Source organism: Nomascus leucogenys, chromosome 13 (assembly GCF_006542625.1).
Source record: "Nomascus leucogenys isolate Asia chromosome 13, Asia_NLE_v1, whole genome shotgun sequence".
In the NCBI taxonomy this organism is placed as follows: domain Eukaryota; kingdom Metazoa; phylum Chordata; class Mammalia; order Primates; family Hylobatidae; genus Nomascus; species Nomascus leucogenys.
In genome coordinates, this window is record NC_044393.1 from 35867218 (window position 1) to 35883702 (window position 16485).

General features: G+C 53.2%; 1 protein-coding gene across 2 annotated transcripts; it reads right to left on the minus strand.

Moving 5' to 3' along the window:
• Positions 1-812: 812 nt before the first annotated feature.
• Positions 813-15509, minus strand: DDRGK1 (DDRGK domain containing 1). Of its 2 annotated transcripts, none has more exons than XM_030826016.1 (9): positions 14298-14962; positions 14006-14209; positions 10494-10606; positions 10153-10254; positions 5665-5787; positions 5264-5302; positions 2230-2286; positions 1649-1697; positions 813-1278 (listed from the first exon to the last, which is right to left on the minus strand). In XM_030826016.1, the coding sequence occupies exons 1-9, from the start codon at positions 14506-14508 to the stop codon at positions 1112-1114; spliced, it is 1065 nt and encodes a 354-aa protein (XP_030681876.1). In that variant the 5' UTR covers positions 14509-14962; the 3' UTR covers positions 813-1111. The 2 variants fall into 2 exon arrangements, with proteins under 2 accessions (XP_030681876.1, XP_003278002.1); XM_003277954.4 differs by lacking the exon at positions 14298-14962 and adding an exon at positions 15335-15509 and having other exon boundaries at positions 825-1278.
• Positions 15510-16485: the final 976 nt, after the last annotated feature.

Sequence of the window (16485 nt, forward strand, 5' to 3'; positions counted from 1 at the left end):
AGCAGAGTCATACCTTTCTTGGAATTTAGGTTCTACAGTCAACACTTATGGCACCCAATGAGTCAAAAACACCCTTGGCAACTCCTAAAGAAGGCTCTGCCCTGGAACCTGATGTACTGTTTCCCCATCACCATCCAGGGAGAGTTTCCTCCTGGGCCGGAACAGAAAGCTGCCTCCTCCACCAGGCACCAGACGAAGTAGGGGGCTTACGTTTAGGGACCACTTTGCATAAATACACATTTAAACATGTGCCTCGCCCTCAGCACAGCAGGATGCTCACGCCATGAACAGCCAACAGGAACCAGAGTGACTGACCCTCCAGGAGGTACACACCTCCCTCCCATCCCACCCACTCCTGAGCATATGGTTCTCACATCCACCAGTGGGTGGAATCACCCACACCATTTAAACTTTTTGTCAAGGATGTAGAGCTGAATTCATGTGATTTCCCATATGAGCAATGTCCCTCCGCTGCACAATTATAGCCAGCTCAAGCAGGTCCTCTCCTTCCTTCTACCTGCCCTGCAAACGGCTCTCTCCTTCACTGACCCTCCGCCCTCCCTCTTAAAGGCTGATGCTCCCTAGGACTCTATCCTTGATGCTTCTTATTAATTCTTCTCCCCACTGGCTCTCAGCCCTACTTAGGGCTCCTGATCTGTTAAAAAATACCCATGAGACCTCCCCTCCCCAGTTAACAGAGATGTGGCCCAAGAGGTTCCCCACTTCTAATCTGAGTGGGGGCAAAGGAAGAGAAAGACCTTATTTAGGTCTTGGGCGCAGGGCTTGCAGGGCACAAAGGAACAGAGTAAATGTGCAACAGGCTATTTTCTTGAATGAATGGATTCATAAAAAGAATAGGACTTCACCAGCTTCCAAGGGACCCTCCCCACCTCTCAGATATATTCTGAAGCCTAAATTTCACCTGCTCATCTAGGATCCTAGGCCAGGCCTTCTGCCAGACTAAGCCACACCAAGCTCAGCAGTACTCACAGGTCTTTAATCTATAACTGCCTGGCCACACTCTGTCACTTCCCCAGGATGGTGGGGAGGGATGAAGATGTATAGCCAGGTATGCCACACCAACTCTGAGTCCAAGAGGGAAGGACTGGGGTCAGGCTGGGGCTTGGGCAGGGGTCTCCCGGCCCCAGGCGATGAGGGAGTTGCTGGCTTGGGCAAGCTCGGCGATGGACACCCGGCCCCGCTGTCGGATGAAGTTGGCCACGGCGGCCAGTTCCTCTGGGGTTATGTAGATGAACTTGCCCCGGTCGTCAATCACACCTGTGGGGACATGCAGGTTGTGGGGCTGAAGCCTCCTGGGCGTTCCCCACCTGGCCTGAGAATGCCTACCTACTCCTTCATAGCTGGCTCAGGGCCCTTCAGGCCTCCTGCCTGCCTGGCCTTTCCTGGCCGCATCCAGTCCTGCTAGGAGAGTCTAATCAGGCTGCCCTGCCTGTCCTCTCCCACTGCCCCCATCTCCAGGCCCTGGCATGTCCTCCTTATAACTGCATCCAGCTACTCAGTGCCCCTTGTTACACACCCCTCCCCCCATCTTGGGTGGTCATCCTGCCTCTGCAGCACATCCCTGCAGCCCCTGTGGCTAGACACTCTCCAAGGCCAGGACTGCAGTGATTGGCTCTCATCCTCTCACCTGTTATAGTCCCCTCAGCCAGCAGGTCCTGGATGCGATTTATGGTGTCCTATGAGGAGAACAATTCTCAGAATAGAGATAGGCACCAATGTCCCCAGCAAAAGCACTGAAACCTCCCTCCCACTACAGCCAAATCGCTTTCTTTCCCTCTCATGCCAGCCCCAAAATGTGACTCTCTGCTTTGCCTTTGGAAGGGCCCTGGGCAGAAGGGGCTTTGGTCCTGGGCCCTGCAAGACCCCCGAAAGAGTATCTCTTCCTGTTAGAAGCAGGGCAGTGGTGATGTTTGCAACATAGGCTGGTGCAGTCTGTGCATGAGGGTTGTCAAGGTAACTGATTTGGGCTGCTTTGGTCACAGGGGCTGGCAGAGTGATGGGGTTTGGATTTTTTTTTTCTTTTCTGCCTGTTCATCCATTAAAAATGCAGGATTCCTAGGGTGCCAGGAGACTTCTGTGCACTACTCACTCTTGGTTGGGGCCAAGGTAGATGGTGCATCAAGGCTCTGTCTTTAGGGCAGGTCCTCTCTGCTAGCCATACAGACCCCTGGCCACACTGCACACAGCAGGCCACGTTCCAGGGCTTACCTGAGTGCGTAGGCCCACCTGGGAAGCCAGGTCTTCCAAGAGCACAACCTTGGACTGCTACAAAAAGAAGGAGGAAAAGAGAGTGAGGCTGGGCTTGGGCAAATCCCTCTAAGCATGGGCACCCTCCAGGTTTGCATTCTGATCTGATCTGTTCTCGGTGGCTGGAAAAACACTACACACTCCTGAGGGACAGCCTTGCTCCCCTGACACATACACACACACACACTCTCACAACCACCCAATGACAGAGACCCGCACAATCATAAACCCTCTCATTCCCCTTCTTGCGAGGAAGGAATCTACCCAAAACAACCACCTGCCTCAGGGGCCCTGTCCTGGACTCGGAGACACGCATGAGTGGAAATCAGAGCACAGCTGCCGCCATCCTCTGCATCCAGCCATCTCTTTTTAACATCACGGACAAGTTGAAGGGGACGCACCATAGGGAGGAAGGAGGCGGTGAGAGTCACCAAAAGCTATTTTAAATAACTGTCACCAGGACTTATGTTTGCTGAGGACCTACTAGAACGAGGCCCTAAAAAGGTATGAGGGACACATGCTGAACAAGCCATAGCTCCCGCCCTGGAGCTCGCAGTCCGGCTGGTGAGACAGGTGAGTACATGGACAAGAGGGAGAGCAGACAAAGGCCCGGGCAAGCCAAGGTCTCTCAGTAGAGGCCATGGGGGCCCACTCCTGCCTTGCCTTTGCTTGCCGCCCCACTGGCCTGGTCCCCCACAACCTGACACACCCACACTTTTTATCCATCCTCTTCATACCATCTGAGGCACTGAGCCCACCCTTAAAATAACTGTCACTAACACCACTGAGTGCTTTCCAGCACAGCCATGTGCCGTGCTCCAAGTGCTTCCTCATACCCTCAGTAGAAACCTGAGTTTCCAAGGGTGCAGCGAAGGGTCCACTGCTGTGTCCACACAGGCACCTGCCCCCACTACCCCAACACACAGCACAGGACTTGAGAAAAGGCAGTTCTTTTGCATTTCTGTGAATCCTCCACCGCAGATGAGCTGGGGGAGGACTGACAGGGTGACACCTCCCTGACTGCAGATAGCATGTGACTTGTTTGAAATGCCAAAGCCGTATGTGCAAGCAGGAAGGCAAGCGAGAGGCAGCTGGGTCAGGATGGGCAAGGACAAAGTGACATGGTCAGCTGGCCTCTACCTACTAACAGGGATAAGGCAGTGGGCTCTCAGTGACAGTGTGGTGCAAGAACATGATGACCTGGCCTGAGGTGCTGCTGGGGCCAAAACACGTTTGATAAAACAAGCTAGGTGTGGTGGCACGCACCTGCAGTCTCAGCTACTCGGGAGGCGGAGGCAGGAAGATCGCCTGCCATGGTCAGAGAGGAGAATGGAACAAGATCGAGTGAACCCTACACCTCTCATAAATGATGCTGGGTGCAGGCATGTTCCTCCAGTTCTGAAATCTTAAGGCAAAAAGGCCTATCCCCTTGGAGCAAGGAGGAAAGCAGACAGACTGAATTTCAGAAGTCCTCCTTTTCCTTGCAAGACAGCAGCTCTAGAAGAATTAGCCAGCACAGGCTGGAAAAAATTTTTTTCTTTCTTTTTTTTTTTTTGAGACAGAGTCTTACTCTGTTGCCCAGGCTGGAGTGCAGTGGCACCATCTTGCCTCACTGCAACCTCCACCTCCTGGGTTCAAGTGATTCTCCTGCCTCAGCCTCCTGAGTAGCTGGGACTACAGGTGTGCACCACCATGCCTGGCTAATTTTTGTATTTTTAGCAGAGATGGGGTTTCAGCATGTTGCCCAGGCTAATCTCAAACTCCTGACCTCAAGTGATCCGCCCGCCTCGGCCTCTCAAAGTGCTGGGATTGCAGGCGTGAGCCACCGTGCCCAGACAAGCTGGAAAAACTTCTAAGCTCCAAAAGAGTTTGGAGAACTCCCAGAGAATAGTACCTCCAGGGAGCCACCAAAAGTGAGGGCTAGAACTGGGGACCTTTCTTCTGGTTTCTGCGAAGTAAGGGGGGATGCTGAAGCTGACCCCCTCCTCTAATTCCACCTGGGAAGGCTTCCTGGGGAGGGACTTCAGGACCATCTTACTGCCTACTGGGTAGGTGGGGACAAGTTCCAAACAGCAGCAGGCAAGTGTGAGAGATATCCTGCCCGGCCGCAGCCCCTAATCAAGTGTGCCAGGGTAGAGAAAGGGCTCCATGAGAGGGGAGTGCACACAGCCTGAGCAGACAGGACGCTCTCAAAGCTGCCAGCATTTCCCCCACTTAGGAACCCCAGACTCAAGGCTGTGAGCCCAGCCCCTCGCTGCTGGCAGGTGTCTAAACCCTGCTCTCTTTCAGGAGAGGTGGCGGGAGGATTATGCAAGCCCTGGGTCCTTGGCAGCCCCTAGTGGCACCCCCACCACCGCCCCCGCTCCCTCTGCACTCCTTCCCTCAGCCGCCTCTGCACCTCTGAGTTGCACTTGAAAACCTCTCCCCTCATGGCATCCTTCGTGGGAGAGAAGTTGCTTAGCAGCAAAGCAAAGTAGGATGTGCTTATGCAACCTGGAGCAGCATCGAGGTGGCCTGTGCAGTGGCTGCAGACAGAAGGGGACACACTGCCGCCCCACCCTAAACTCCAAAGGAAACACCATCCTGTTTCCCCTGAAAGACCCAAGTTCCCAGTCAGGAGCACATGGCAGAGGATGCTTGTTTCAACTCAGTAGAGCCTCAGTGTGACAGAACTGACAGAAAACACATGTGAAGAGACTTGAAAACACACTGACTCACTGAGCGTGGGGTCTGAAGAGCAGGGAAACTGTCAAACTGAGTGTGAGGAAGTGATCAAAGGCTTGCGCCTCCCACACAGACCCAGGTCCTTCTCCACCTTCGGGGTCGGAGGGAGAGAAACTCTCCTGGCCAGGACCCTGCGGCTCTACCCCTCTGGGCCCCCCTGCCCACTCCTGCATGAGCCTGAATGCACTGCCTGCAGCCCCCACTGGAGGCATCCAACCTGCACACGCCGGGCAGGGAGCTGACACTCAGGCTCTGTTCAGTGGCTTCTTACCTTGATGTAGTTGATGAACTCTGTCAGGAAGCTCTGGGACTAGAGAAGCAGAGAAATCAGGGTGAGCACCCACTAGCAAGGCCACAGGGTTCTGTACCCATCCACCCAAATACCACCTACTCACTTGAGGGCCACCTGCCTACTGCCTGCCTTGGGCCCACTCAAACACCTGCACATACTGCTTGCCTACACAAGCAGCAGAGCCTTCCAGGGTGAGAGTTTCGAAGGCACCAGCCTCTGCTGAGGACAAGGCCTCTGGCCGCTAAAGCCTGCTGGTACTGATGCCCACCCACCTCTCACTGCCCGGCTAGGGGCATCTGGGATGGGGTGGCTAGCCTTGGGTCTGGCACAGGCTGCACTGATGGGTGCAGAGAGGGGCTTCCCAGGGGCAGCAGGCCCACCTGTTCCTCAGTCATGGTCTCTCCCATGCCTTCCTCCTCCACCACAAAGGCCTCCTTCAGTTTTAGGTACTCCTCATGCTCCCGCTGGGCCTGCTCCTCGCGGGCCTTCCTCTCCTCCTCCTCCTGTGGACACAGGAGGCAAAAGTCAGGTATTGGGGGCAGGTGCCCACCCCATCCCTGTTCTGGTTGCTGCTACCCCTGCAGGACACCAGAGCATATAGCCCAGCCTTTTCTCAGAGACAGAGCTCCTTCAAGACCCCCATTTCTCCATCCCCCAAGCTGAACAATGGGCCGAGGCCCCTCTTGTCATCAGTTTCATCATCACCTGGACAAATGCTGCTCAGCCCCTTCTCCCGCCCTCTGTGCTCAGGGGATCTTAGCAAAAATATGTTGAAAACTCTGCCATGACCCCACTCTATAATACCCTCCAATCATCTGCCCCATCCTCTCCTTGTGTAACTCACCAAGCATACCCCGTCATGTCCAAACCTCATGAGCAAATGTGGATCCTGCATTTCCTCACCACCCACTCACCCAGTCAGCCCACTCAAGTCTGGCTTCTGTGTTCCCAGTTCTATGAAACAACTCCTGCCACAGTCTCACCCATGCCCTCCACTCACCAAACTCAAGGTACAACCTTCAGGTCTCATATGCCTGTCCTCTCAGTGATCCTTCTTTCCTCCCTTGGCTTCCAGATCCCACCCTCTCCTGGATTTCCTCCTGCTCCTTGGGCCATTCTTCCCGCCTCCTTCATCATTCAGCCCTGCCTCTTCTCTCTCCTCCACATTCTCTGGGCCACCTCGCCCATGCCCAAAGCATCAACCCCTTCCTTGCCAGTAACTACCACACTTGTATCCCCACCCAAATCTCTTCTCCCAAACACACAACGGTCCATGTGACACACCTACTGGGCCATCTCACAGGCAGCAAACAGACCCTGGGACCTACTCTTCTACATTTAGACCTCCTCCTGGGCCCCTGGCTCTGTGAATTAACACAGCCAACTGGTCAGAAATGAGGTCCTATTGACCCCTTCTTTCTCTAACTTCCAGAAAACTCCCCGGTCTGTCTATGTTGCCCCATCACCACTACTGCCTGGTAAAACAGCCTCCCTCAACCCAACACATTTTCCAGAGCACTCAGAAAAATCTTAAAACGGAAAGCTAGCCAGGCGCGGTGGCTCACACCTGTAATCCCAGCACTTTGGGAGGCCGAGGTGGGCCGATCATGAGGTCAGGAGATCGAGACCATCTTAGCTAACACGGTGAAACCCCATCTCCACCAAAAAGTAAAAAAAAAAAAAAAAAAAATTAGCTGGGCGTGGTGGTGGGCACCTGTAGTCCCAGCTACTCGGGAGGCTGAAGCAGGAGAATGGCATGAACCTGGGAGGCAGAGCTTGCAGTGAGCTGAGATCGTGCCACTGCACTCCAGCCTGGGGGACAGAGCGAGACTCCATCTCAAAAAAACAAACAAACAAACAAAAAAACAAAAACCAGAAAGCTAACGCTGGGGCAAGTAATATACAAGATGAGTCTGAGGCATCTTGCAGTGCCAGAAACTAAGTGCTCAAAAAACAAAACAAGTGTGTGTTAAAGGTACACAGGAGCCAACTGAAAGGGCTCCCAGTGGTCAAAGCTGGAACAATCTCAACAACGTAATAAATAACATGTTACTGGATTACAACACAAAGTACAAAATAAATACTCATGAGTCTATACAAATATAAAAAAATGGCTGGTAGGGCACGGTGGCTCACGCTGGTAATCCCAGCACTTTGGGAGGCTGAAGCAGGCAGATCACCTGAGGAGTTCGAGACCATCCTGGCCAACATGGTGAAACCTCGTCTCTACTAAAAATACAAAAATTAGCTGGGTGTGGTGGCAGGTGCCTGTAATCCCAGCTACTCGGGAGGCTGAGGCTGGAGAATCTCCTGAACCTGGGAAGCAGAGGTTGCAGTGAGCCCAGATTGCGCCATTGAACTCCAGCCTGGGTGACAGAGTGAGACTCCATCTCAGAAAAAAAAAAAAAGACTGCATGAATATTTAATGAATAGGGAAGGAGAGACATATCTCCTATAAGAGATTTCCAAATAATTTATGTAAGAACTCTAACTCCCCAACCCTTAAGTGTGGGCTGTGCACAGTGACTTCTTTCCAAAGAAATACGGGAAGAGGGGAAAAAAACAGTCACATTACAGTGGAGAAAGCTGGCAAACAAAACCACAGCCAGGAGACCAAGGTTAACAACACCAGGGATAAGTGAAGCGGATAACTTGCATACTTGGTATGTTGCATTGAAGATGGAACTTCACTTATTGTCTTCTCAGTCAGATCCATAACCCCAGTCTAACCATGAGAAAAACATCAACCAAACTCAAATTAAGGGACCTTCTACAAACTACTTGCCCAGGACTCCTCAAAATTAAGGCTGGACACAGTGGCTCACACATGTAATCCCAGCACTTTGGGAGGCTGAGGTGGGTGGATCACCTGAGGTCAAGAGTTCAAGACCGGCCTGGCCAATATGGTGAAACCCCGCCTCTACCAAAAATACAAAAATTAGCAGGTGTGGTGGTGCACGTCTGTCATCCTAGCTACTTGGGAGGCTGAAGCAGGAGAATCATTTGAAATCTGAAGGTGGAGGTTGCAGTGAGCCGAGATCACGCCACTGCACTCCAGCATGGGCGACAGAGCAAAACTGTATCTCAAAAAAAAGGTTAAGATCATCAAAAGCAAGGAGTCTTAGCTGGGCATAGTGGTGCACACCTGTAGCCCCAGCTACTAGGGAGGCTGAGGCAGGAGGATTGCTTAAGCCCAGGAGTTTGAAGCTGCAGTGAGCACTCCAGCCTGGGTAAGAGTGAGACTCCATCTCTCTTAAAAAAAAAAAAAAAAAAAAAAAAAAAAAAAAAAAAAAAAAAGCCTGGTGCAGTGGCTCACGCCTGTAATCCCAGCGCTTCGGGAGGCTGAGGTGGGCGGATCACCTGAGGTTGGGAGTTCAAGACCAGCCTGACCAATATGGAGAAACCCCGTCTCTACTAAAAATATAAAATTAGCCGGGCGTGGAGGCACGTGCCTGTAATCCCAGCTACTTGGGAGGCTGAGGCAGCAGAATTGCTTGAACCCAGGAGGCGGAGGTTGTGGTGAGCCAAGATCATGCCATTGCACTCCAGCCTAGGCAACAAGAGTGAAACTCCGTTTCAAAAAAAAAAAAAAGGAAATTCTGATAAACTGTCATGACACAGAAGAGCCTAAGGAGACATGACAACTAAATGTAACATGGCATCCTAGATGGGACCCTGGAAAAGAAAAAGGATACTGGGAAAAAACAAATAAAATATGAATAATGGGGTCAGGTGTGGTGGCTCACACCTATAATCTCAGCACTTTGGGAGGCCAAGGGAAGAGAATTGCTTGAGTCTAGGAGTTCAAAAGCAGCCTGGGAAACATGGTAAAACCCAATCTCTACAAAAAAAAAAAAAAAAAATTAGCCAGGCATGGTGGTGCACACCTATAGTCCCAGCTACTCACGGGGAGGGGGAACTGAAGTGGGAGGATTGCTTGAGCCTGGGAGGCAGAGGTTGCAGTGAGCCAAGATCGTGCCGTTGCACTCCAGCCTGGGCAACAGAGGAAGACCCTGTCTTAATCAATCAATAAAGAAAAATCTGAATAATGTTAGAGTTTAGTTAATAAAAATGTGTCAATATCAGTTGTGAGAAATGTATTAAAGTGAGGTAGGATGTTAAGGATAAGGGAAACTGGTTATAGGGGAGAAGAGCCAGGATATTTAAGGTACATTAAGTGGGACCAATATTCAGAAAAGAAAAAACCCTCTCTGCTAATGCGTCCCCCATGCTGTATTCTGGCTTATCAGCCAGAGCACCCACATCCAGGCTTCCTGCCATCCAGGATCCTGGGACAACAGGCCAGTCAGAGGTCACAGGTCTTCCCAGCTAGGGCAGCCCTGGCTCTAACCTTATGTACCCCACATCTTTATGCTGTTCTCTTGTTTGGAAACCTGGTTCTCGAACAAAGAAAGCATCTGGCAAACAAATGTTCATTAGTCATCTTTACTGCAGTGGACCCCATTCCCTGAGCACCTTCTCTATGCCAGGCCCTCAATGTAACCACCATCCCTTACAATGATCTTTAACAGCCTCAAGGCCTTCAGGATCCAGACCCCCATCACCTCTCTGCCATCTTCTCCTCGTCTCCTGGCTTTCTCTGCCCAGCCGTCCTCCTTGTCTAGCATTCCTCACATGCTCCCCGAAAGTTCAATAGTCACGTGCACAAAAATCCCCACTCCAGGCTCTGCTTTTCAGCAGTGGCTTTTCTAGGCTGTGCTGGAGCCTAGGGACCAAATAAACCAGGACCTGCCCTTGTGCCAGGTCTATGGCCCACCTTTTAGGTTGGAGGTGCCAGGGAGCTGCATAAGAAGCAAGGCTGCCTTGCCTGGTCAAGGGTCAGAGGTCAGGGTAGGGGCTGGCCTCACCTTCTGCTCCTCCTCCAGGCGAAGCCGCTCCTCCTCCTTCTTCCACTCAGCTTCGCGCTGGGACTCGAGTCGTTTCCGCTCCTCACGTTCAGCCTCCTCTGCCTGGAGAGAGGTCTTCATAGGGGCACATCCCTCATCCCCAGCTAGAGTGTGCCCACCGCCCAGACAGACTAGGGAAGGCAATGCCTGGGCCAGGGCACAGACCCAGGTGGCAGGAGACAGAGCCAGGGAAGCAGCAAACACCAGCCCAGCAGGCAAGGAGCCCTGAGTCTGCCTTAGGGAAAAAGGAAGGCAGGGCCCTTTCACACTTCCCAGAGCTGCACTCCATCCCTCCGGCTTGCCTCACGCTGGGCCTTTCGTGCTTGTTTCTCCTCCAGCTTCCGCAGTTTCTTAGCTCCAATTTTCCCTGACAGGTGAGTTTCCGCTGGCTTCTCGACGCCTTCCTCCTCCTGGGCTGGGTATGGTCAAAGAAAGACAGTTCAGGTTCTGACCAGAGAGGACTGATGATGATGGATCCGCAACCCCTCGTCCCTCCCCTAATAGAGGGTTCCCCTTCCACCCACCTGCAAATGTCACTAGCCCAGCTCTGCCCTCCAGAGGCATCTGCCATGAGTGCATGTGTGTGTGGGTGTGCATGAATATGTAGGGATGGGAGAACGGTTAGGGGTCCATAGGGCAAGGGAAAAGATGAGAACTTTAGGCCGGGCATGGTGGCTCACGCCTATAATCCCAGCACTTTGGGAGGCCAAAGCTGGCAGATCACAAGGTCAGGAGATTGAGACCATCCTGGCAATCATGGTGAAACCCCATCTCTAAAGTACAAAAAAAGGGCCAGGCACGGTGGCTCACACCTTTAATCCCAGAACTTTGGGAGCAGAGGTGGGCGGATCACGAGGTCAGGAAATCGAGATCATCCTGGCTAACACGGTGAAACCTCATCTCTACTAAAAATACAAAAAATTAGCTGGGCATGGTGGCAGGCGCCTGTAGTCCCAGCTACTCAGGAGGCTGAGGCAGGAGAATGGCGTGAACCCGGGAGGCGGAACTTGCAGTGAGCCGAGATCACGCCACTGCACGCCAACCTGGGCGACAGAGCGAGACACTGTCTCAGGGGAATAAAAAAATACAAAAAAAATTAGCCGGATATGGTGGCGGGTGCCTGTAGTCCCAGCTACTCGGGAGGCTGAGGCAGGAGAATGGCGTGAACCTGGGAGGCGGAGCTTGCAGTGAGCCGAGATCGCGCCACTGCACTCCATCCAGCCTGGGCAACAGAGCAAGACTCCGTTTCTTTCTTTTTTTTTTTAAAAAACTTTTTTTTTTTTTTTTTTTTTTTTTTTTTTTGAGACGGAGTCTTGCTCTGTCGCCCAGGCTAGAGCACAGTGGCGCAATCTCGGCTCACTGCAAGCTCCGCCTCCCGGGTTCATGCCATTCTCCTGCCTCAGCCTGAGTAGCTGGGACCACAGGCGCCCGCCACCATGCCCGGCTAATTTTTCGTATTTTTAGTAGAGACAGGGTTTCACCGTGGTCTCGATCTTCTGACCTAGTGATCCGCCCACCTCGGCCTCCCAAAGTGCTGGGATTACAAGCGTGAGCCAAGACTCCGTTTCAAAAAAAAAAAAAAAAAATTAGCCAGGTGTGGTGGTAGGCACCTGTAGCCCCAGCTACTAGGGAGGCTGAAGCAGGAGAATGGCGTGAACTCGGGAGGCAGAGCTTGCAGTGAGCCGAGATCACGCCACTGCACTCCAGCCTGGGTGACAGAGCAAGACTCTGTCTCAAAGAAAAAAGATGAGAACTTTAGATATTGCATAGCCATAAAGAGGGAGGTATCAGGTTAAAATATGCAAGTGTCTCGGGGTCACAGATAGGGCTGCCTGGATATTTAAGGTACTGTGGCTGATGAGCCAGAATACAGCATAGGGGAGGCATTAGCAGAGACGGTTGTTTTTTTTTTTGGGTTTTTTTTTTGTTTGTTTTGTTTTGTTTTTTGTTTTTTTGTTTTTTTGAGACGGAGTCTTGCTCTGTTGCCCAGGCTGGAGTGCAGTGGCGCAAGATCGGCTCACTGCAAGCTCCGCTTCCCGGGTTCATGCCATTCTCCTGCCTCAGCCTCCTGGGTAGCTGGGACTACAGGCGCCTGCCACCACGCCCAGCTAATTTTTTTGTATTTTTTTTTTAGTAGAGATGGGGTTTCACCATGGTCTCGATCTCCTGACCTCTTGATCCGCCCGCCTCGGCCTCCCAAAGTGCTGGGATTACAGGCGTGAGCTACCGCGCCCGACTTGTTTGTTTTTTTTTTGAGATGGAGTCTCGCTGTGTTGCCCAGGGTGGAGCGCAGTGGCATGATCTTGGCTCACTGCAAGCACTGCCTCCTGGGTTCACACCATTCTCCTGCCTCAGCCTTCTGAGTAGCTGGAACTACAGGCCCCTGCCACCACGCCCCGCCTAATTTTTTTTGTATTTTTAGTAGAGACGGGGTTTCACCGTGTTAGCCAGGATGGTCTCAATCTCCTGACCTCGTGATCCGCCTGCCTCGGCCTCCCAAAGTGCTGGGATTACAGGTGTGAGCCACCGCGCCTGGCCCAGAGAGGGTTTTCTTTTTTTTTTTTTTTTTTTTTTTGAGATAGAGTCTCATGCTGTTGCCCAGGCTGGAGTGCAGTGGTGCAATCTCGGCTCACTGCAAGCTCCACCTCCTGGGTTCATGGTATTCTCCTGCTTCAGCCTCCCGAGTAGCTGGGACTACAAGCACACACCACCATGCCCGGCTAATTTTTTGTATTTTTAGTAGAGACGGAGTTTCACCACGTTAGCCAGGATGGTTTCGATCTCCTGACCTCGTGATCCGCCCTCCTCAGCCTCTCAAAGTGCGGAATTACAGGTGTGAGCCACCGCACCCGGCCCAGAGAGGGTTTTTTACCTTTCTGAATACTGGTCTCACCTAATGTACCTTAAATATCCTGGCTAATGAACTCCAGAGTTCTCTGGCTTCTGTCTCTGGTGCCAAACCCCCAGGGAAGGGAAGTCCCATGGGGAAATTTATCCCGCCTCAAATCTGAAACCCTCCTCACTATAGTCAGGAGTTGCTGAGGATTCTGGGCTTAGTCCCTGGCCAGGATTATCCCTTTGCCCACCAAAGCCTGGCTGAAATGACAGTCCCAACACCATGACTACCTCAGGGCCAGCTGCAAGTTAAAGACCCACTGATGCCTGTGCAGCAAGGGTCTCTGAACCCAAGACTGAGCCAGAAGGTATGGCAAAGAAAGGACCTCTTTGTGAGCTAAAGGGATAATCCCCAAGGGTATAAGGCAAAAGCCTCAAATGCCCCCAGTTTCTGAGAAAGGCCCAGATGCCCCCTCCTCAGGCTCAAGCCAGCTGTCAAGTACTGGAGAAGACAATCCTGAGGGCTCTCCTGGTCTCCTGGAAGCAGGGATATGGAGTTCTCTGTGTCAACACAATGTCTCTATCTTTAAACTGTTTTCCTGGGGTTGCGGGTGACTCCACTCCAGGAACTGCAGAAACTCTTGGCCAGGCACTCTGCCTCTAGGGTGAAATCCCCAGGGAATGAGTGTGCCCATAACAGGAAGGGTGCGAGGATAGAAGGGGTGAATTGAGGAACATTCTGAATGAAACTGAAGACCCTTGCCCTCTGCTTGGACACTGAGAGCCAAGATGGAGGAAGAGGGGGTTGACCCAGTGGAACAAATGCCAGGTCCCAAGTCCCCCCCGACTCTACAATGTGTCTCCCAGATGTCCCTCCTACCCTGAGGCTTCATACCCTACTTCCCCACTTAGCTTTGCGGGCCCCTTTATCTCCCCCTCCAACCCAAACCCTCTCCCCGGCAGGCTGGGCCCCTCTCACCTAGGATGACAGCTTCCTCCTCATTCTCATCTGCTTCTGCCCAGGCCACCCGCTGGGCTCGACGCTGGGCCTGTAGGCGGCTGCCCAGGTCCCTCCGGCGCCGAGGCCTGCCTCCAGCTCTCGGCTCCTCAGGCTCCAGGGGCCCAGGCTGGGCCACCCCGCCTGCTCCTGCCAGCTCCTCATTGTGCAGTGGCTCTTGGCTGGCTGTAGGGAAGACAAAAATGACAATGCTGCCTGGAAGCCCAGCCCAGCCCAGCCCATGGCAGGAGGAGCGGCAGCCTGGAAGCCTCACCTCCTCTGCCTAGCGGCCTGCTGCCCACAGCACAAGGCCCCGACTTCTCAGTCTGACTGGCAAGGCCTTTTACACCAGGCCCACAGCTTGGTCCCAGGCAGCGGCTCAGCCCTTCCCTCGGGCCTGTGTGAATACTCTTCTCTCCCCTCCCGGGTCCACCTTTCCAGCTGGCCTGTCCGGAGGCCCCTATCCTGATGTCCCTAGCTCTCATCGAGTACCCCCTGCAGGAATCCACTGATTTCTCGCCTAACACCACCTGTGGTTTTATCTGGCTCCCCAACCAGAGAGTGCACTTCCCGGCGGTGGCCGAGCCTCCCCCAGGAAGACCTGCTGGCTCTCTGCCTTCCCTCAGCGTGGCCCTCCCGACCCTGGGAGCGCGCAGGTGCTCAGAGGTAGCTTGTGGGCCCAGGCAGCAGGAAGACACATACACAAACCCGCCCGCTGACCAGAAATGCGGGGAAAGAGGGAGGATGAGTGTATCTGTTCTGTGCCCTGGCCAATGACACGGCCTTCTGATCCGAAAGGGATTGGGGAGGGAAAGTGGGCCCTCTCCTTGGCGGGAAGGGAGAGAACTTCAGGAGTTTCCTGGAGCCGCCTCGCGCTTCTCCGGCTCGTGGGGGGCAGGCAGAAAATATTCAGATGCCCCCTTCCTGGCACCTGCTCTGGAGTCAGGCTGGGAGGAATGGAAAACCCCCGCGGCCTCCCTAACAGGTGCAGAGGTAAAGGGCCCAGACGGTGACGGATGGGAGTGTGCGCCGGCCAGGGCCTGAGGCCTTTGGAGGTATGGAGTTCCCGGGGATGAAAAGAGGGATGAGGCCAGACTCTGGCTTGGAGTCGAGAGAAAGGGGTAGCAGCGCGGCCACCGATTCCAGGTAGGGCACTGCGGAGGCCCCACAGGGCACACGACTAGCTCACGGACGCGCATGCGTCCCCCCGCCCAGATGCGCACGCGCAGGAGCCGCGGCGCGACGGTCCACAAAGGCTCAGAAGGCCAGAAAACCCGGTACCACCAGCCCTGGAGCAGCAGCATCTCCTACCTGATGCCGCCCGGCCCCGGCTGCAAGTCAGGAAGAGGATAAAGCCGACTAGCAGAGCCGCCGCTACCAAGTACCACATGGGCGCCACCATGACGAGGGCCTCAGCGCAGAACAACTGCGTCCACCACCCTGAGGCCGGGATCTCCTAGGCCCCGCCCCCATTTCCCAGTCTAGACTCCGCCCACTACTCGGAGCCCCGCCCAGCGGCACATCACAGAGGGGCTTTAATGTCAAACATTAAAATGAGTTTGGGGGGCGTAAAGAAACCCATAATGTTACGAGGAAATTATTGCAGACGGTATGTCCAATAGAAAACATCCATGTATTTTTTTTTTTTTTGAGATAGAGTCTCTGTCGCCCAGGCTGGAGTGCGGTAGCGCGATCTCGGCTCACTGCAACCTCCACCTCCCGTGTTCAAGCGATTCTCCTGCCTCAGCCTCCCGAGTCGCTGGGATTACAGGCGCCCGCCACCACGCCCAGCTAATTTTTGTATTTTTAGTAGAGATAGGGGTTTCACCGTGTTGGCCAGGCTGGTCTCGAACTCCTGACCTTGTGATCCACCCACCTCGGCCTCCCAAAGTGCTGGGATTAGAGGCGTGAGCCACCGCGCCCGGACTATATATGTTTTAAAATCACTAAACAATCCCACGTAGTGTTTATGGAAACAACCGTAGAAAAAGTACGAAAAGAGGCTTGGGACTGATGCACACCAACTTCAGGATAGCGATTACCTCTAGAAGGAGGGAAGCGGGTTGGGGTTTTGCTATATCTGTGACAATGAATTTCTTTCTTTTTTTTTTTTTTTTTGAGGGGAAGGGGAGGGGAGGGCAGTACTGGAATTTATTAAGCTTTTTGTATACATGATAACAGAAGTAAAGATTTATTTCAGGAGCCAGGCACAGAGGCTCGTCTGTTAACCCAATACTTTGGGAAGTCTAGGTAGGGGTGAGCCTAGGAGTTCAAGACCAGCCTGGGCAACATGATGAAACCCTGTCTCTACAAAATACAAAAATTAGCCAGGTGTGGTGGCATGCACCTGTAATTCCAGGTACTTGGAAGGATGAGGTGGGAAGATCACCTGAGCCCAGGGAGGTCGAGGCTGCAGTGAGCCATGATCATGCCACTGCACTCCAGCCTGGGTGACAGAGTGA

Coding starts and splice junctions, on each gene's coding strand:
- DDRGK1 (XM_030826016.1), bottom strand. CDS start 14,508: ATGAGAGCTAGGGACATCAGGATAGGGGCCTCCGGACAGGCCAGCTGG. Junction 14,210..14,297: donor CAGGCCGCTAGGCAGAGGAG/GTGAGGCTTCCA, acceptor TCTTCCCTACAG/CCAGCCAAGAGCCACTGCAC. Junction 10,607..14,005: donor GGAGGAAGCTGTCATCCTAG/GTGAGAGGGGCC, acceptor GACCATACCCAG/CCCAGGAGGAGGAAGGCGTC.